General features: G+C 53.1%; 1 protein-coding gene across 2 annotated transcripts in view; it reads right to left on the bottom strand.

Annotated features, from left to right (window-relative positions):
- Positions 1-20,862, bottom strand: part of MYH9 (myosin heavy chain 9) — a 105,128-nt gene that overhangs the window by 30,794 nt on the left and 53,472 nt on the right. For both annotated transcript variants that reach the window (XM_031005427.3, XM_063704929.1), the window contains exons 4-13: positions 13,832-13,859; positions 12,939-13,032; positions 8,802-8,894; positions 8,131-8,194; positions 7,171-7,269; positions 6,592-6,735; positions 5,911-6,006; positions 4,584-4,702; positions 3,001-3,153; positions 636-809 (exon numbers count right to left, since the gene is read on the bottom strand). In XM_031005427.3, coding sequence (XP_030861287.1) covers positions 636-809; positions 3,001-3,153; positions 4,584-4,702; positions 5,911-6,006; positions 6,592-6,735; positions 7,171-7,269; positions 8,131-8,194; positions 8,802-8,894; positions 12,939-13,032; positions 13,832-13,859 — 1,064 coding nt within the window. The remainder of the gene's footprint in view (positions 1-635; positions 810-3,000; positions 3,154-4,583; positions 4,703-5,910; positions 6,007-6,591; positions 6,736-7,170; positions 7,270-8,130; positions 8,195-8,801; positions 8,895-12,938; positions 13,033-13,831; positions 13,860-20,862) is intronic.

The following is a 20,862-nucleotide window of genomic DNA, read 5'->3' on the forward strand; positions in this document are numbered from 1 at the left end:
CATTACAGATCATACCCCCAACAAGCCTAAAACACAAACAGGCGACCCAACCTCTACCTGGCAAGAGGTTTAAGTATGAACTCATTGGAAAGGGTTCCTCTTTTCCATCTTCACACAGCTAATGCTGGCGATAAAAGCACTGCTGCTTGCTGGTTTTATGGGGGGATGAGCTGAGCTTTGGTACGTGTACACCTGGGCAGAGCACTCAATGCCCAGGGTCTGCACTGTTCCACGCTACAGTGAAAGCAGCCCGCGATAGGGCCTTACTACATCCATGCATGGCTGTTTCTTTAAGACAAAGAAATGCTTATCGAGCCCAGCCTTCAGGAGGATGCTGGGTGGTCTTCTGGGACTGAAAACAGGATGCTAGGGCCCCCGCCACATCTGCACCTGGTCCGGCAGCTGGGAAAAGCCCAGCCCACAGCTGCAGCCCAGAGCATCTCCTCTAATGGAGGCACCCACCCAGGTCTCCCAGGCACTGGATCTCAGCCTCGGGGCTTCATCCTCCGGGTGGCACCAAAAGGAAGGGGAGTTAAGACACCTCCACAACCAACACAGAGCTGAGGTGAGGAGCGGGTGCCCCGGAAGGGAAAAGCCAGAGGCAGGTGTGAGGTCAAAGCAAGCCTGGCACTCACTGGCTTCTCAATGAGGTCGATGCAGGGCTGCAGGTCCAGGCCAAAGTCGATGAAGTTCCACTCGATGCCCTCGCGCTGGTACTCCTCCTGCTCCAGGATGAACATGGTGTGGTTGAAGAGCTGCTGCAGCTTCTCATTGGTGTAATTGATGCACAGCTGCTCAAACGAGTTCAGCTGCAAGGAGAGAAAACAATGTCAGAGAGACGCCAACCCTTCACTAAAGAGGCCCAGACACCCCTTGAGAAGGAGGGTGGGGCAGGGATACAGGAAGGGCCTCCTTGGGCACCTCCATGCCGCTGCCTTTAGAGCCCGGATGCTCCTGGCCTTCCCTTTATCCACCCAGCAGTGGGCGACATTTACTCTTTGGAGCCAGGGACCGCGGGCAGTCTGGTAAAGCCTTTTCAGAATAGTGCTTTAAATTGCATCCAATAGATTACAAAGAAAGTAGTTATTTTGAAATATAATCATCAAAATATTGTGATCGAGTAATACATTGTTTTTTATTTTTATTTTTTATTTTTTGAGACAGAGTCTCATTCTGTCACCCAGGCTGGAGTACAATGGCGCAATCTCAGCTCACTGCAGCCTCCGCTTCCTGGGCTCAAGTGATCCTCCCAGCTTAGCCTCCCTAGTAGCTGGGACCCCAGGCACACACTATGGTACATGGCTAACATTGGTATTTTTTGTAGAAATGGGGTTTCACCATGTTGCTCAGGCTGGTCTTGAACCCCTGAGCTCAAGCAATTCTTCTGCCTCAGCCTCTCGAAGTGCTGGGACTACACGTGTGAGCCACTGCACCAGGCCCTTCTATTTTTTTATTGAAGAGATGGGGCCTTGCTTTGTTGCCCAGGCTGGTCTCAAACTCCTGACTTCAAATGATTCTCTTGCCTCAGCCTTCCAAAGTGCTGGGATTATAGGAGTGAGCCACCGCACCCGGCCTCTGTGCTTCCTTATTAACAAGAACTAGCCATGGGCTTAATAACTTCCAAAATTTTGAGGTAGCGATGCATAAATGACACTACCAGATCTCTGCAACAACCGGAATGTAACACGAAAACATCTGATTTCTATTGGTGACAGATCACAAGTACTGCTAATACAACTGTGGTTTGTATAGTTTGTTCAGTTCGCAACTGGAAAAAATACATGATTTCAATGAGAGGTTAGTAAAAAATAAAGATGTAATTTTCTCATCCCAGCTCATGGCTCCTCTGAAACCTCCCGTGGACTCCAGGTTAAGAACCTCTAATCTACTGTAAGTATCGGTTTCCCTACTAGACCTCAAAGTTGTCATGGGCAAGGGAGACGTCTTATCCCGATGCTCAGGGAATATTTGCTGGAAGAATAAACAGGAAGCACCTGCCCAGGAAGCCTCCAAGAATGTGACCTAAAAGGTCCCATCCTCCCAGCCTGGACAACATGGCAAAACCCCATCCGTACAAAAAATACAAAAATTAGCCAGGTGTCATGCCACATGCCTGTAGTACCAGCTACTCGGGAAGCTGAGGTGGGAGAATGGCTTATGCCCGGGAGGTCGAAGCTGCAGTGAGCCATGTTCACACCACTGCACTCCAGCCTGGGTGACAGAGCAAGACCCTGCCTCAAATAAAAATAATAAACAAACAAAAGGTCTCATTTTCTCCAGCATTTCTGGTTGAAAATGAGCCCTTCTGTTTAGCTTAAAACACATCTAACTGAGCCTGGGCCACACCTGAGGCCCCATCTCTACAAAAAATTTAAAAATTAGCTGGGAGTGGTGGTGTGTGCCTATAGTTCCAGCTACTAGGGGGCTGAGGTGGGAGGATCGGTTAAGCCCAGGAGGTAAAGGCTGCAGTGAGCTATGACTGCACCTCTGTACTCCAGCCTGAGTGACAAAGCGAGACCCTGACTTTTTTTTTTTTTTTTTGAGACAGAGTTTCACACTTGTTGCCCAGGCTGGAGTGCAATGACGTGATCTCGGCTCACTGCAACCTCCGCCTCCCGAGTTCAAGCAATTCTCCTGCCTCAGCCTCCTGAGTAGCTGGGATTACAGGCATGCGCCACCACGCCCGGCTAATATATTTTTAGTAGAAACGGGGTTTCTCCATGTTGGTCAGGCTGGTCTCAAACTCCCGACCTCAAGCAATCTGCCGGCCTTGGCCTCCCAAAGTGCTGGGATTACAGGCATGAGCTACCGGGCCCAGCCGAGACCCTGTCTTTTAAAAAAGAAAAAAAAAAAAAACCCACACCCAACCACAGTCTTCATGCAAAGGAGTTGGCCAACTCAGATTGGTGCGGGACCATGAGAAGCAGGGTTCTTAACCAAGGATAAGGCAACCAACAGGCCAAGGAGGCAGCAGGGTGGGTAATGAAGGGCAAGGCTCACATCAAAGATCTCGAAGCCAGCAATGTCCAGGATCCCGATGAAGGAGGCGCCCTGCCTCTTGGTCTTGTCCAGAGCCTTGTTGATGCGCAGCACCAGCCAGCGGAACATCCGCTCATAGGTCGCCTTGGCCAAGGCCTCGATGGCAAAGTCAGCCTGCGGGGCACACCCGGGGAGAGTGGTGTCAGATACAAAGATCTGAAAACCCTCATACCCTATGCCCCAGTAATTTCACTTTTAGAGTTCTCCCCCTAGAGGAACAGCCCTAAGTATGTGGGGGAAAAAAAAAATCTTCGTGCACAAATATGTTCACTGTGGTGTTATTTAAAATGATGAAAAGTAGAAACAACCTAATATCTAACAATATGGGGACAATAAACTTAGATCTTTCGAAATAAAATGGGGACACACTAAAGGATTTATAGAAAAAGTGATGCTTCAAAATAAGGCAGTGATCTATGGCCGTACCACCCTAAACGCACCCGATCTCATCAAAATAAGGCAGTGGGCAGAGGGGCAGGGGGAGATAAGACAAACGATGAGCCGAGACTCGCCGTGAGTTAGTAACTGCTGAAGCCGCCTACGTGATGGGCACGTGGGGCTCTTTACACTCTCCCCTCTTCTTTGTTTTGCACATTTGAAAAGCTCTGTAATTAAAAGCCAGAACGAGAACTAAGTTTAATTCCTTTTTTTTTTTTAAGTCTTGTAGGAAAGAGCTGCCCAACGATATTCATCACTGGGAATTGTTTTCCTTCTCTCGATTTTTCTGTATTAAGAGTCATGTAGTATTTTTGTAATAGAAAATGGAGGTTTCTCCTTAATGGTCAGGGAAACGAACAGGTGGCAATAATAATACGCGATGTCTTTTGAAAACAACGGTCTTGTCTTTCATGCAATGCTTCTGCACAGAAACAGCCGTGAGCTGTCAGTGTACAGCGAATGGGAGAAAGACTAACAAAATGAGCTTCCAAGTATTTTTGAGAGATGGGTTTGGCACCCTAAAAACCCCCATGGCCAGCACCATAAAAGAAACTAGAAACCCCGGAGAGAGGCAGAAAGCGGTCCACACTGGGCAGGACCTCCACTCCGGGGGCAGGCAGGCACATCAGTCTGGCAGGAAGGAGCAAGCGCTGCTGCTCGTCTCTCAGCACACGTGGCAAGCCCAAGGCAGCAGGTGGTAGAGAAACAGCCGCTTGGCACAGGCTCGAGGATGGCGGGAGCCGCCACCCTGGCACCAGAAGGAGTTGAGCTACAGTGGCATCAAGTTCCTGCTTTTATACCAGACAGGACATGCCTATATCCTTGACGACCAATCAGCCAAAATACCATCTCAATGTAAAGAGGCACAATGCAGTCTCAGGATGGCACTTCCTGGGCGTGAAGCCTTGAGCGTGCCATGAAGTTTCTCCAGTGCTCTAGATGGGGTTATGCCACCTCTCTCCGGGTTGCTGTGAGGACTGCATCATGGAATCATGTGAAAGTGCCTGATACGGACACCCCAGGATGGCCCACAACAGCCTCAACTGTGCTGCTGCAGGGACATTCACCCAGGAGGCAGCCAGCTGCCCTGGCCCCAGAGGACATACCTGCTCTTTAGTCTGCGCCTTCTGGACGTAATCCCGTCCCACCTTGATGCGCGGGGTGAGGATTCCTCTGGTGAAATCGGTCACATTGATACCCAAGAGATGGGACACCTTTTGGGCAGCTAAGATTTTTCAGAGAATAAGAGAGGGACAAAAAGTCCTAATTAGACCCAAGAGAGTAAGGCCCTCTGCTTGACTTGGGAGCAGAGAGGAAGAAAGCCATGGGGTGAATGAGCAATCATTACCAGGACAACCACATCTGGGCCCTTCTTTAGCAGGGCCACGGACACCTAGCACCCCCCAGACTCAGCAGCCACATGCAGGTCAGTGGGCAGGGCAGCTGTACCTCCCCCGAGCCCCACGGGGCAGAGAGGAAGGCGTCCTGACTGGAGGCCCCAGCGGCAGCAGCGGTTCCTCTGTCCACTCTCAGCCGCACACCTCAGAGTGTAAAAGCAGGTCCCTACTCACCAATGGGGCTGAGAGGAGCAGGCCAACCTGGTGCTGGGGCACGGAACAGCACAGGATCCCACAGGAATGTCTTTTTTTTTTTTTTTTTTTTTGAGACGGAGTCTTGCTCTTGTTGCCCAGGCTGGAGTGCAGTGTCGCGACTTCGGCTCACTGCAACCCCTACCTCCTGGCTTCAAGCAATTCTCCTGCCTCAGCCTCCCAAGTAGCTGGGATTACAGGCGCATGCCACCATGCCCGGCTAATTTTTGTATTTTTAATAGAGATGGGGTTTCACAATGTTGGCCAGGCTGGTCTCGAACTCCTGACCTCGTGATCTGCCCGCCTCAGCCTCCCAAACTGCTGGGATTACAGATGTGAGCCACCACGCCCGGTCAGGAGTGTCTTTTACAATCCACACACCCATGCATTACATCCTTAGAGAGACCCTAAGGAGGGCACGTTAAGACTGAATAACTTGCATGGGGTCATTTGCAGCAACCCTAACAAAGGGGCTGAGTCGGGTGTGGCAAGGACATAATTTCAAGATCTCGACATAGTCACGGGCAAGGCTCCCACTAAGGAGGAGCTACGGCAGAAATCATTGGTGTCCTGATGAATGGTTTGGTCTCAGGAATGAATAAGGGAAGCCCTGGTCCACATGATCACAAGTTTTTCTGAAATGCTTACTTGGTGAGAAAAAAAAGCAGGGTCATGTTTACGTGTGTTTTACATCTGTATAGAAAATACCGACAGATATACGGCCATAAACACACCTAACATTAAAAAGAACAGTGTCCGGAATTTCCGCAAGACCTTCCCTCCTGAGCAAATCCATGGCCAAGCACCTGCCCCATTATTTCCGGAGAGAGGCCCCGGGTGTTACCTGTGTTGTCGGGCATGGACGCCTGGTCAGTGTTCCGCTCCTTCTTGAAGACGATATTGCCAAGCTGAAGAACCCCTGAGATGACCCGCAGCAGGCCTTTGGATGCAATCAGAGGCAGCTCAGAAGCAGACATGGGTCATGGTGATTCCCGGGGGTGGGGGCCACTCATCTAGAGATCCTCAAGCCAGACAAGCCAAGCAGGGACACCCCCCAACTCCCTGGGGCCACAGGGGCGCCAGGTCTGCATCTAACGGTGTGCGGTGGGCCCAGCCACCCTAGAGGGCTCACCCCCTCCTGGCCGACATGGCCTGTCCGCACTGCCATTCATGCTGGGCTTCACCAGCACAAAGCACCCATCTATCCCCAGCTTCTTCCACACTCCCCGAGACAGGACGTGAATATTCTACTTTCAGCAAATGGCAAGGGCTGTGCAGTGGACCCGAGCCCTGGGCAGTTAAGAACATGTCCTTTGCACCCTTTCTGAATGCCTGTGGTACCACCAGGAACAAATAACCTTGAACCTCAAATCTGAGGAATCATTTTCCCACACACTGAAGGCCTTCCCCTTCCTCTGGCCTCTAGCAGGCTCCCCAGGCCCATCGGCTACCCTGATGCCCCTGAGGGCGTGGGTACCAGCCTTCCTCTGCCCCACACTCGACCACAGGAGGGCCAGCCCTGTACCCATTTGCTCCTCTTCTGGGATGCCCATAATCCTCATGGCCTCCATGGTCTCCTGGAACATGTCCTTGTCCTGCTGCCCGGGGATGGTGACGTGTCCATTGGACAGGAAGCGGTATTTGTTGTACGGCTCCAACAGGAGATCGGCTGTAAGGGGTGGAGGGCAAGGGCGCCTCAGCAAGGTGCTGAAAGCAGAGGCTCCATCAGCGCTGTGACCTCAAAGGTTGGAGAGACTGGGACAGACCCTGAGCCCTGACGCGCCCTGGAAACCGCAGAGTAGCCAGCGACATTCAGCTTTCCTCAGTGTCTGAGACTCTGACACTCCCGTCTCCTGGCCCAGGAGAGCGCCAGGGTCCTGTGATTTGCAGCTACATGTGCAACCCACCCTAGCTTTTCTCTGGCATGGTCAGAAACAGAAGACCAAGTCCTTAGGATGGCGCAGAGAACAGGAGTCACTCTCACTTCTCCCCGTTAAACCCAAGGCCAAAAGTTTTCATTTCCCAAATGATGTCTACGGCCCAATTCTGGCAAGAGGCCCAGAGCCCAGCAGCCCCGGTGTCAGGCTGCAGGCCAACTACTCACTCTTCAGGTGCTCTCCAGCCCCAGACAGGAGATAATAGAAGATGTGGAAGGTCCGTTCTTCCTTGGCTTGGCGGATAGCACGAGATTTCTCCAAAAGATCTTTGCAAATATTAAGGAGCAACACAAGCTGGGGAGAAGGCAAGCCCTCCACTTTCCTCATTTTTTTTTTTTTTTTGGAGACAGAGTCTCGCTCTGTCACCCAGGTTGGAGTGCAGTGGCGTGATCTCAGCTCACTGCAGCCTCCACCTCCTGGATTCAAGCGATTCTCCTGCCTCAGCCTCCCAAGTAGCTGGGATTACAGGCGCCCACCACCACACCCAGCTAATTTTTAGTAGAGACAGAGTTTTGCCATGTTGGCCAGGCTGGTCTTGAACTCCTGACCTCAGGTGGTCCACCCACCTTAGCCTCCCAAAGTGTTGGGATTACAGGCGTGAGCCACTGTGCCTGGCCAGCCTTCCATTGTCCTCTTATTCTCGTCCAAAGGAACTGAACTTCACCAGGAAGGAAGAATGGCACAAAATGGCAAAACACAGCAAAAGCAAACTACCTGGGTTCTCACCTTCAAGGGGCACGGCATGTCCAAGAGGAGCTCACACCTTCGGGAGCCTTGTCTCATTCTTACAGGTAATGGGAACAAGAACATTCCCACAAGCAAAGGCTAAACGGTGGCACGCGGGAGAGTGGCATCCCCCAAACGCCTACCTCTGGGACCCACACTAGACGGCTTTCAACAGCTCCATGCCATTCAAAGCACAGGTTATCCTGCCTGTAAATAAGGAAAGCCCTAAGCTCTGTGTTGGGTTTGCACTAGCCGATCCTGACAGTCCCCTAGCTCCACAGAGGTGTCAGGATGGGCCCATAAGGGGGAAAGTGCTGGAATCAGGAGGCAGCTTCTTGTCTACAGAGGTCATGCCTCCCCTCCGGATCCAGAACTCTTATCCCAACGAACCACAAGGATACAAGTCTCAATGTTGGCTCCAACAATGTAGCCATTGACATCAAAGTTGATGCGAATGAATTTGCCCTAAGTAAGAAAGGATAGCAAGAGATCAGGGGTGCCCCTGACATGGGGAGCTAGAGAGCACGGGGGAGACCACAGCCCCCTGCCCCACCTCTGGTGGGCACAGCTTGGAGGGAGAAAACCCAGAGACGGGACCCATGTACCAAGCCAGGGGCCCCCTACGCCCACACCACACGGGACCTCGGGACTCAGGCGCCACACTGCCTAAGGCCATGAGCCTGAGACAAGCTGATCCCACACCCAGGTTCCTCCGCAGAGGGGGAAAGAGACCAGTTATCTGGAAGTGTTCCTCTCTGCCTGACCCGGGAACTAACTGGCTACTGGTGACAGCTGAGCACTCTGGGGCAGAGCAGGCAGTGCCCTCACTGGCCTTTCCACCTCTCATGAGGGAGGCTGAAGAAGCTACTCGTGGCCTTCGTCCTTAAGAGGGGCAGGGCAGGTCCACACCAACTGGCATTCGGTCTGGCCTAGTCCACACGACAGGCCAGATAGCACCGAGTCTGAACCGTCCTCGGTTTGGAGGGGAGGGCACCCAGGAAAAGGCAGCATGAGCCAAAGCTCCGGGCAAGGCCCTCTGTCCCCAGAGCCGGGGCGCCGCCGCGCTACTCACGAAGCGGGAGGAGTTGTCATTCTTCACGGTCTTGGCGTTCCCGAAGGCCTCCAGGATGGGGTTGGCCTGCAGCAGCTGCCGCTCCAGCTCGCCCTGCAAGGAACCCAGGGACGCAGTGAAGGCCGGGCAGCGACCTGGGCTGCCAAGCCTGCCCTGCCTGGAAGGGGGACGATGGCAGAGCCGTGTCAGCATGTCCAACATGCCAGGAACAGAGGTTTCCGGGTGGGCTCCAGTGTGCGACTCCAACCAAGGCCAGGCCCTGGTATCATCCAAGTGCGGCCTTCCCGCGAGGCTTTGGAAACCTTGGTCAGTTTGAACTTACTTCCGTGGCCCTGGAAACGGCAGGCAGGAAGCTCCCTCAGCTCTAGGAACCTGGCCCTGGACGACCCATGTGAAAGCAGCACTTAAACTAGGGAGCCGGCGGCACAGACACCCTGGGACAGTGTCTCCACCCTGTATACACCAGCTTCCCTCTACCTCCTTGCCTCTAATCCTCACATTTTTATTCCTTTTCATAGGAAAAGCAAATGAGGGGATCGGATCTGGAAAATATGCACGCTCATCTCATCTGTCTCCTGATAAATGCTTCACTTTCTGTACCAGCCCCTCCACTGCCGCGTCCAAAACCACCATGACAGGCAGTGAGCACGCGATCCATGAGGCCCACTTTGGGCTCCAAGCTGTTTACTGAGAATGTTAATAAATCCTACTGTGAACTCCAGGGTGCTTTGTGGTAGACAAAATGCACCCTTGTGCCTTCTTATCCCTGGATCACCACCATACTCATGGGGCAGGACAGAGCAGCCCCATTTCACAGAAGAGGAAGCTGAGGCCAAGGGAGGGGTGCTCAAGGTCATCCAGCTATCAATCAGCAGAGCGGGGTGGCAGAATTCCAGTCCCCTACCTAACCTGTCAGCCACTGCCCTGTCTTCGCACCTGTGCAGCAGACCCATGCAACCAGGGATTAACTAATGCTGGCTAAGGAAACTAGGGAGTTGGTTCCCCTTAATGCCTGAGTGCCCTCTGGGATAAAGAACATCACACAAGGGCCAGGCAAGGCTTTGTATTTATTAAAGACTGGAGTCAAGCCAGGGTTTTCCGGGAACAGCAGCCGCCTGTGAGTGATGACAAGGAAAACTAGGAGGAGTAGGAGCTCCCAGGACAGCCATGGACCCTGGCCTTACAAGCACACCTGCCACAGACGAGACCCATCTGCAGGGCACCGAGGACACTCTGGAGTCTAGCCGAGCCAGATTGGAAGCCCACCTGAGACCACAAGGGACACAGCAGAGCCTCTTCCTCTGGCAGCCCTCCTAGGCCAGGACCCCCCAACCCAGGGCTAGGAAACCTTCCGCTTGTGAACCATCCAGGCAAGTGAGGGCATTGCTCTAGTGCCCGCCCCTGAAGGAGGGTCAGCAGGGCCAGGTCAGAGGGCAGGGGTCAAGCCCACAGAGCAGGCTCTACGTGTGCGCTGGGCACCAGTGGTAACTGGACACCGGGCTTCCACCCACAGGCCTCGGGCGGGCCTGGGAAGTCGGCTGAGGCAGCCCACGGAGCCAGACTTGGATGAGAATGGCTCCCCCACCCACTACGCCGTTCCTCTCAGAGCACAGGCCAGGCTGCCAGGCTGGCTGAACCGCTCCCATTCCCGCAGACAGAAGGGAGCGCGGCCCCTCCATTGCCTGTGCTCGCCCTGGCTGGGAGGCGAACTGAGGCCTCTGTTTGGGACCACATGCTGTTGCCGTGGAAAGTGGGGCCGCGGGGCCAAGTCGGGAGCAGCCACTTCAGATTCCAGAGCTGTGTTCCCTGCTGACAACAGTGATGACTAACCTATGGATTTTTCTCTACTGACATCTAATTGGGCACAGAAGAGATTTTAATTTTTCAATGAAATCTGTGTAACATGAAATGATGCGGTACTGTATAAGGTTTGGGGTTACCCATCGGTTTCTGAAGGGCTTCACTGGGTGGTGTTTCTGCCAGTGGGTCCCAGCTCGTACACAAATAACAGAGCAGGGAGAGTCAAAGGTCACCGTTCAGGATCCGGGCATCTGCCTGGAAAGCCCCTTGGACTAAGCTCTGCTTTGCCAACCTGCAGCCCAGGCCAAACCTGGCCTCCCCACAGCAAGGTGAGGTCTGGAACAACCCCTCTGCTGGTGTTGGGAGGGTCAACTCGGTCACTGCAAGTGAGAGAGTGCTGGCTCCCAAACCAATTCAAGGGTGTTCCGTGCTCCGGCGGCCTGTGGAAAATCACAGCACAGCTTCAGGCAAGGAAATCAACCAAACCGGCCAATGGCCTTTCACGCTGACAGCCTGAGCTATGACTGGAAGCCTGGGGCAACCTATTCCCTCACTCTAGTGGGCTCAGGGCAGGGACGGGGTGCCTACCAAAGTCTGCGTTTTGACAACGTGGCTCCCACTGTCACCCCCAACCCCAGCATGCTGTCTTTGCTGAGTGCTGCCTTCCCCTCTACAACAGGAACCCCAGATGTAAGGCATATGATCTATTTCACTGCTCTCCGTGTCCTGTCTCCTGTCTTCCAGGACAGGAACTCCAATGTCACCCTCCCAAGAACCAGTCACATACTAGGCAGTCAATAAATATTTGGGAAATGGATTTTACTGCAAATTCAGAGATGGAAAAGCACAGCTAGAGAACTCCTAACCTCACAGCTCTGTTTTTAAAATAGGCCTCCTAAAAAGAATGGAAAATGGGGGGTAGGGAGGGAGAGAGGGATGGAGAGAGAGAGACAGAGAGGGAGACAGAAGAAAAGAAACTTTATTAGTTTCTAAATATAACTCCTGACGCCCCATGGAAAAAGATTCCAAACGTCTTGAGAAGCTTGGCACATGAAAAGTTACTTTTGGTTCGGTTCCAGAACACTGTACTCATTAGGCCATTCTGCAGGCCACACCCCAGACCTGCATGCAGACTCACACCCCTCCTTACTTACGAAGGCCGCACACGGCACGCCAGTAAGGTGGAGCCACCGGGAGCGGCCAAGCTCCCTTGACGGCTTCAAGGAACACCACTGGCACTTAGCTTTCACAGGGGAGGTTAAGAGTGTGTGCTTGAGAGAGAGCATCCCACAGCCATGCTTAAGTCTGATCACCCCAACCTCTGAAAAACTCCAACGTGAGAACTCCCCGGCACTGCTTCTGACTGGCACGGCGGTGGCAGGTGAGGGCAGCCGGCCATCTGCATCTGGTCTGGACCACAGAGCGTGGAGGGCTCCATGAGGGCGGAGTCCCCATCCACCGTGCCGGGGTCAGGTTCCGCATGGGACATGACAGCTATGGTGCGCTGTGGGGAAATCTGGGCATGACTGGAGTTTCTGAGAACAACTAGGTGTGAGGCCCGTCCCCATTCTGCAGGAGCTGTCATTTCAGAGTGCACAGGAGGTCACTGTGTGCCACACCCAGCCCCTCCTCCCAAGACAGTCAGTGAGCTGAGCCTAAAAGAAGAGTTCTAGCTGCAGAAAGTGACAAGTGTGGGGTGAAAAGCTGCTTAGAACAAAATACAGAATTCAAGGGCACACGATGGGCAGAACACGCATTCCCAGTGCAGAACGTGCAGTAAACGTGCAGCTCACCTAGCGAGGACACTGCTGGGTTCAACCATAATCCATCAAAAGGGAGAGGAAAAAAATGGAGGTGAGATGACTTTCCAATTGCCCTTTCTGTCTTCGCTGGGGTGGTGGGGGTGGGTGGCTGTCCACCCAGAGGCATTTCAACAGCAGGGAAAAGAAATGGAATCAAATACAGGTCTGCCTGAGACCTTTCAAGCCTCCATCAACTTGAGGACCAAGTCTTGGAATCTGCCTTCCAGCCTCAGAAGGGGAGGACACACAGCAATGAGCTGCAAAAGCCAAGAGGGCTGCCATGCAAACTCCAGGACCTCGCCAGTTTCCACAGCAACTCAGAAGGCTAGGAGGCCAAGGACGGAATGGGCTTGCTACCGCCGGACCACTCCCAGGACAGGCCACGCCGTCGCCTCAACGGAAATGGGCCCAGCCTCTGCTTCATTCCCCAAAGCATCCTCTTGTAAAGCTGAAGCCAGGACCACTAAGTGCTCTTCCTCCATCATCCCACCAAGGCCAAGCAAGCGGCCACGGGGACAAGGGCCGCAGCACTCACCTGGTCCTTCTTGCTCTTGTGCGAGGACGCCACATACGCCAGATACTGGATGACCTTCTTGGTGTTCTCCGTCTTGCCAGCTCCAGATTCACCACTACCAAGAGAGGCAAGGAAGTCCCGGGCTTAGGCATGGCCAAGTCCTTGACCTCTGTCCCTTCCCACTGCACGCTCCACTGCCTCGCATTCTGTTGGGTGCCCGTGAAGGACCCAACGTGTGGCAGAAAATGGGACTGCCACATAAACGCTCTGGAATCCTCAGGCAGTTCACTTCCCATGGCTCTCCAGGGGCCAGACAGAAGTAAACTGAAATCCACTGCCTGTCCTGGTCACTTGGCAGGGCAAGTGACTTCACATCCAAGTATTTTAAAAATCAGTTTTAGGCAGCTGTGGACTTAGGGGTCAAAGGCACTTGTACATGTTCCTTTGAAACGTCACTTAAAGGAACGTTCTGTGCCATTAACTCCCTTGGCAATGGGGTTTATGGATCTCCTTGTTAAGTTCAGAGGCTGAGAGGCCCCAGTGTCTACTTCAATCCAGGTAAAGAAAAGCCACCATCCAGAGCAAGAAGGAATGCCTTCTGCCCAGAAGTTACGGAGGAGCTGGTTCCCAGCTGGATTGTGGAGAGATCTTGCTTTTCCTTTCTGCCATAAGCTCCACCCTCCTTCCCACTGGCTCCTTGAGGAAGGATGATTGAAATTGAGCTCATCCATGCAGTGGGACCACTGAGTAGCAAACACACAAACTGAAGTCCTATCCCTTGGAGAAGTGGAGGAGGGGCCTTGAATTGGGAATGGGGGACTCTGCAAGCCCCAGTTGTGGTTTCAGTAGGAGACCTCAAGAATGAGAACAGACTGGGGTGAAACGAACCACTACCCAGACAGAGAAATACTTACGTGCACAAGATGGATTGATCTTCTCGGTCTGAAACAAAGGAGACATCAGATTAACTCCCGCCAGATGCAAAAGCCTCCCCGCCTTGCTCCCAAAGAGCTGCCCGTTTCCCAGACAGGGAGCACAGTGTCACAGATGCTGTCTTTGTGGGGATCTCGCAGTCCACCCTCACACCTGGCTGGGAGGAGCATTTGCGGGGGAGAGTGCCATTGGGCAGCTGCTCCTGCCGCCCAGGAGCTCAGACTGTCCACCCACGCTGTTCAGCCCCCACCAGAAAACCAGAAATAGTTCTGTGTCTCCCACCTTAGAGGAACTAGTGTGTGGAAAACTCTCCAGGAGTCGACTTCCCTGGGAGCTGAGTGGGACCTGCCCTGTGTGTTTATAACAGGGTGGGGGGCTGAAGCTGTTAGAAGCCTGCTGCAGGTGCTGTAAATACCATCCCCACTGAAGGAAGGAGCACCATTTAAGAGGCTGGGGAAGGAGGGGTGACGAGGCCTGGCTTTGCAACGGGACAGCCCTGGGACAAGATGCTGCCTCACAGCCTGAGACCCGGGACAGGTGCGCAGGCTTCTCTGAGCCCCAGCTCCCTCCTCCGCAGCGTGGGGATAACAGTACTTGTGTCCACAGCACACGTGAACACACCAGCACGGTGTCTGGCAAGTGGAAGGTGTGCAATGATGTCACTTTAGAGGCAGCTTGTAAAGAATGACAGCTTCTGATGGGTTTCTGTGACAACCTGTTCTCTAGCCGGGTGTCAGGAACTTTCAGCAACTATCAACAGCTCTATGAACTGCTCGGCAAGGAAGGTTATAAATACTCACCCTCCCCCAGTACAGGAGGGGCAGTAATGCCCACACTCTGAAAGCTAAGTTTGCCAGAAACACTAAGGCATCCTGGCTGTTCAGTACTGGGTATTGAAGCAACAGCTGAAAATACAAACTCATTTTTTTCCGTTTTATCCCGCCCCATCTAATAGCCTCACCGTCCTTGAAGTCAAATTGGCCTGAATCCAGGATCAGGCTACTTACAAATATTTGAGCTGCAGTGAGGTATTTAATTCTGAGTCTCAGTTTCTACATCCACAAAGTAAGATCTGCTACTAACTCCCTTGCAGGATTAGTTTGAAAAATAGAAATAACACATAAAATGGACCTGCCGCAGTCCCTGTAAAGACAGTAAGCTCCACAAACGGTTGCTGTCTATACCGACTTCCCCATCGCGACGTCGCCACGATGGGTGGCAGTGGCGTTGTCAGGGCAGTGGGAGCATCCGTGGCTGTTGGTACAGTATCAGCCCTGGGTGGAAACACGGATTCAGCGACGTGTGAAGGACACACTGAGTGGCTCGCACCGCCTGGTCAGGGCCCTGCGTGACTAGGCACTGGGAGAATGACTCACGGCTTTCCACGTGCATGGCCTCAGGAGACACATTTAACCGTTCAACACCAGTAGCCACCGACCAGCTAGGCTGCCTGCCTCTTCCGAGGTGAGCTTTCTAGCATGCCTGACCTCAGCAGCGTGTGGGGCTGGGCACTGCCTCCAATCTCTTCTTCTGCCCACTGGTCATTCAGGAGGGAAAAGGAAGCCCAGACAGAAAGAAGAAAAAACAAACCTCACACCCAACACCAATGGCAGCTGCCCCTGCCCTGGGCCGCAGCTTCCTCCCAGCCCCCTAAGCATCAACGGGGTGGGGGCGCAGAGGGGCTGGGTCACTCTCATTCACAAACACACCCCACACCCTGCTCTCTGATGTGGAAACTACTCAGGAGGCAAGCTCTAGGGGAGGCAAGCCTTACTCCCCCTTGCCTTTTTCAAAAAACACAGAGTCCTTCAAGCCTGCACAGCGAGGACAGAGATTAGAGACCTGCATCCTCGACTAGACAGACGGGAAGACAGAAGGGAGGGAGGCGGCAGGAACGACAGCCTGGGGAAGACAGAGCAATTTCATTGCTGGCCCCTAATGACAGTGTGGCAACTGATAAGGGTTTGGAACAAACATTTTTGTCATCCCAGCCCCTTGCCCTCCCCCACTGCGTCTCCCTGTGGTCTGCCCCAGCTGTGGGCATGTTTAGTCACCGGCTCTACTAGCAGGCAAGAATGTACCTGCGAGTGCTGGCAAGTCGTGAGCAGCAACGGCCCAATGCTACCATAAAAGGAAACATTCCCCAACCCTTCCAGAGGAACCGTTTTCCCAGGGCTGTCCCTAGGATGGCTGGAATTCCTCTAATTGTGTGAGGAGGAGTCAGAGGCTCTGCTGCTGAACAACAGGAAGCAGAGCCCCCAAACACACTCGAGGGCATGCACACACAGGCGCACGCACGCACGAGGACATGGACACACACATAGACACACAAGCATCTGTGCATACACAGTCACATATGGAGGTAGGTGTACAGAGGTACGTGTGCACAGAAATACATGCGCACACATGTGTGCAAAGCCATATACATAGATCCACACATGGACGCACACAAGGCACACAGCTGCACACGCATTCACAGATGCATATCCACAAGCACAAGTGCAAACACAGGCACGCAAGGCACATGTATTCACAGGTGAATGTGAACATACATGTATGTACATAGCCATGCACACACACGGATGTATGCACAGGCACACACACTTCAAATTCCGAAACCCCAGAGCCAAATTCAGTGCCTCCTCTCCATCCACCCGAGCATCCCTAGCTCTCCCACTTCTCCAGCCTTCCCCCTCCAATTCCTGAAGCCAATTTACCACTGTCAACACAGCCTAACCATACCTTAAAGAAATCTGGATTTGTTCTGCTAGGAACATTCATCTGGACAAATGCTTTCTGAAAGGCAAACTGCTGGGAGGCCTCCTCATTGCATCTCTTACCGCACTGCTTAGTATCCTAAACCCACCGGCCCTATGCACCACGAATCGTACCATGGCCCCATGCAACCGAAAAGGTCTTTCCAATGCTCAGGAAGGGTTTTGGTCTGTTATCTTGTGTGGCCTCCAATAACCTTACAAGGTATTGTATTGTAATGTACAAAGCAGGTATTATCATCATTGTTTTGCAATCTTTCCACACAGCGGTTCTTCTGGATTTGTTCCTGATCTCAGAGGCATCTCTTCTGGGCAGTGGGGTGGTTAGAATTCTTAGCAACCAGTGGGCTCTTTGGCCTACTCAGTTTACTCTGCAGCCCACCTCCCCACCCTATGCATTCTAGTGGAGACTGCCATTGGCGCCCACCCCATCAACCCTTCCCCGCACTGTCATCTCACAGGATGAGCACATTCAGAGTCCGGCCCAATCCGCTTGTTTTGGCTCGAGTCCTTATTTGGCCTGTAAGGACTGAAGGCTTATTTGAAAACGCCCTTCCTTCCTCTAAACGGGAGGAGGCCGCCAGGGACAAGCCTCTTCTGGGACACGAGCCCCCTGCCAGATGAAAGTCTAGCCGTGGTAGGCGCCTGAACCCACTACCCCAGCCCCTCTCTTGGTGAGGGTGGGGTAGAGACGGGGTTATGAGTCACTCTGCAGTAGTTTTCAGACTTTTCAAAAAGCAGCGGCAGTCCTTCCTCAGATAAAATCTTCCCAAATTCCTGAGCAAGGGACAGTGGGTGGTGGAGACGGGGTTCCTCAGAGCACAGTTTGACAACCACTAGTCCATGTGTCTGGAGCAGTTCTGCAAAGGAGGAAGCCACAGCCGAGAGCGCTGCGGCCCTGGGTTCCGCTCTTCCCCACGCAATGCCTGGCCCCTTGACCTCTCTGGGAATGAAGGGACTGCTCTGAGGATGGAAGGAAATGGTGTTCCTGTCGTACACGGTGTGAGGCAGATGCCCAGACATGCCGTCCTCACCCGCCTGCTGTCTTGGAGCTCCCAACTGGGCAATTCCCTGGCACCGCCACGAGAAAGTCTTTCATAAAAGTTACAAATTCAGGAACCAGGCCATTTTCTCCCTGGATTTCATTTTCAACCTAAAATGTCCTGAGGCCAAGCCCATGCAGTGAGGGCATCTGAGCTGATGTGGCCATCTACCTGTGGACAGGTGTTTCCAGCCAGCTCAGCAGGCTGGGCCCAGGAGGGAGGAAGGGGAACCTGACCGCAGGTATTTCATCCCAGGTGCAGACTTCTGCTGGGGGCTTAAGCCTCACTTCCTCTGTGAGAGGAGCTGCAGCTCACTCTTGTCCATAAAAGGCCACGAGGCTCGCAGAGCGGTGACATCAGCCCAACAGGAAGTACAGAGGAAGGGGCCTGCTTCACCAGCAGCCACTGCTGGGATTGACTCATCACCCAGCTCCCAAGATCACACCTCCCGAGGTTCCAGCATGGAGCAGCTCTCTCGGGCTCCACCTGGGAGAGGCCCCTGCAGGACCCCATCTTCGGCTCCACTGGGCTTCTTGAGAAATGGGTATGGGCCAAGAAAGAAAGACAGGAAAAAGGGCAGTTTCAGGTTGGACAACATGCCCACGTTGGGTGAGACTGATGGGATAATCTGAGACAAATGGGACCAAAACTTTCCACCACCAGGGAGTCTTCTGCTTTCAGGGAAACTCCAGAGTGGCCCCTGGGGGGTGGCTTGCTATATGTGTTGGCACTGTGAGCCCTGCCCTGCGTTGCCAGGATGGCTTGATCAGAGTTGCACAAATGGGGCCGAGAACTCAGGTCTCTGGAAACCTCACCCACCCCAGGACTCCCCTCCATCGAACACCCCTATGAGCACAGCACTCGGCACCTCCCGCAGGCCTGCCTCAGTGCTGCAAAGAAAGGGCCGCGACACTCTCATGACGGGAAGCTCTGCTTCTCCACAGCCAGCTCAATTGACAAGCTTGGGTTACAAGTCTTTGGGAGGCAAACAGAGAGGTGAAGAAAAGCAAGTGCAAAATGATGCTTCATATTAGCAGAGGCTGCAGATCTGTGCCAAGTGGGGTGGAGCTTCCTGGCAGCCTGCCTGCCTAGCAATCTGCCAGCAAAGGAGGAAGCCCCTTACGTCGCTCCCAGGCACACAATGTGGTCATGGGCGAGTGTGCCCTCCAGGCCACCACGGTAGGCCCAGACCAAGGGACATGCCTGCTCAGCAGCATCCACACCAGAAGCCAGTTCGACTCGGCCCAGTGCCTCTGCCCATAGCCCCTGTGATCTCCCAGGTGGAACCTTGGTTTGAACCTGCTGAGACCCAAGTCCCCACTTATAGGAGGCAGAGAATGGGTAGCCCTCCCCCTCCAGGCACTCTGGATAATTTAAAAAAAAAAAAAAAACAAAAAACTTCAAGGGATTGCTCTTAACTTTCATTATGTCAGACTAAGCGAGGCCCCAAACAAGCCTTCTCTTGGCCAAAATGCATTAGGAAAACACAGGTTAAGTTCCCAGCACACAGGCAAATCTGCCAGAAACAGCACTGCTGTTTCTGTGGGTGGGGCCAGGAGGGGGAAACTTCTCCTTCTGGGGTTGTTGCCAAGGCAGCTCCAACAGGTTTGTCAGACTGGAGGGAAATTCAAAAGCCACATAGGAGTGCTGACCACCCACAGCACATGCCACCGGGACACTCCCAGTCCAGTTCCGCCTTGCTCCTACCTAACACTTCCCTTGGGAAAAGGAAAGACAAGGCAGGAGGGGCCCCTGTTGATTTCTGCAGAGGGCTGGATCAACAGGGAATAAGAGGGAAGGAGCTGGGACACACACAAGGAGCATGGCAGACACAGTCAGGCACTGCTCATGACAAACTCGGCTCCCTGTTGGAGCACAAACAGGCCTGCAAAGACAGCAGCCGGCTTTGTGAAACTCCTTTTGATGAGTCAAACGTGCTTGAGAGCACCAGGGACATCAGTGGTAGGAGGTGAACAGTAACAGCGCATGAACATGTTGCCTCGGAGGAGCGGTCGGTAGAAGGAAAGGCATGTTGGTGACTGTTAGGCTAGGATTCACTCCTGGAGCACGGCTCACACTTCCTCTCCTTTCAGCTTAGACCTGTGCCCTGTTGTATCTGTGGACCAGCTCATGTGGAAGAGACAAGATCTTCAGGAAGAATCCCAAAGCCAGGTGGGAATGACATCCTGAGCCCCCATCAGCACTGTCTGTTTGCCAAAAGAAAACCTGGGGTCTCAAGAGTTTATGGAGTTTATGATCAAGGTCCACACGGGGCTGACAGCCTTGGTCAAGACTAAACAAATCTGACAGAAGCCACTTGCAGAATCCCAACTTTTATACCTGCAGATTTTCAGTTCATTTATCTTTCTTTAGTTGTAGGGAATTACTTTGGTTCTCAACTGATAACTTCATTCCAGAAATCAGGTATGTAAAAGAAAGCAACTCCTTTCTCTGAACACACTGTTGTTCAGCCCTGACAAACTGGGACACAGTTCAACTGAAGTCTCTAAGCCAGAGCTGGAGAGAACAGGAAAAACGGGCTGGTAGGTGACACTCACCAGGCAGCAAGAGAACTCATCACGGGAGGCCAAAAGCACAAAGTGGCTTAGTGATTAGGGATTTGATGTGAGTTTTTGTTGTTGGTTTATTTCAGGGGATGGGGAGCAGAAACAAAAAACACTGGGCAAAGCTTCCAAACACCCCCACCCAAAATTTCAGGTTCTAAGAGGCCACTTCCTTTTTATCTCCCGCTCAGTGGGCCCAGAGCAAAGCATGGTGGGCCTGTTGGATTGGATTTACAAAAAAAAAAAAGTAAGCCTAACGCTGAATCCTTGAAAAGGGCCCGTTAACCGCAGATTCCTCTTCTAGAAAGAAGAAGTTCTAGAAATGAGACTGACAGGCAGGACCATGGGTAGTTCAGCAGCCTCATGCTGGGGCCGGGCTTTCCTTCCTGGAGGAGCAGCACAAAGCAGCCAGCTCGCATCAGCTCGAGGACAGCGCCTCCCGGCTGCAGCCATGGTGTTGGGTGGTGGCCCAGGGCCTGCTTCCCACAGCACCTGTCTGGTCCACCAGCATCCCAGGGAACAGAAAAGTGTCTCAGGGCTGCAGAAGAACCAACTCTGGATCAAGCATATCTCCTAAAGCTCCACTGAGGCCACATCAGCCCCAGGCCTCAGCTCTGCGTGGACCAGACCA

Source organism: Gorilla gorilla, chromosome 23, assembly GCF_029281585.2.
Source record: "Gorilla gorilla gorilla isolate KB3781 chromosome 23, NHGRI_mGorGor1-v2.1_pri, whole genome shotgun sequence".
Classification (NCBI taxonomy): Eukaryota; Metazoa; Chordata; class Mammalia; order Primates; family Hominidae; genus Gorilla; species Gorilla gorilla.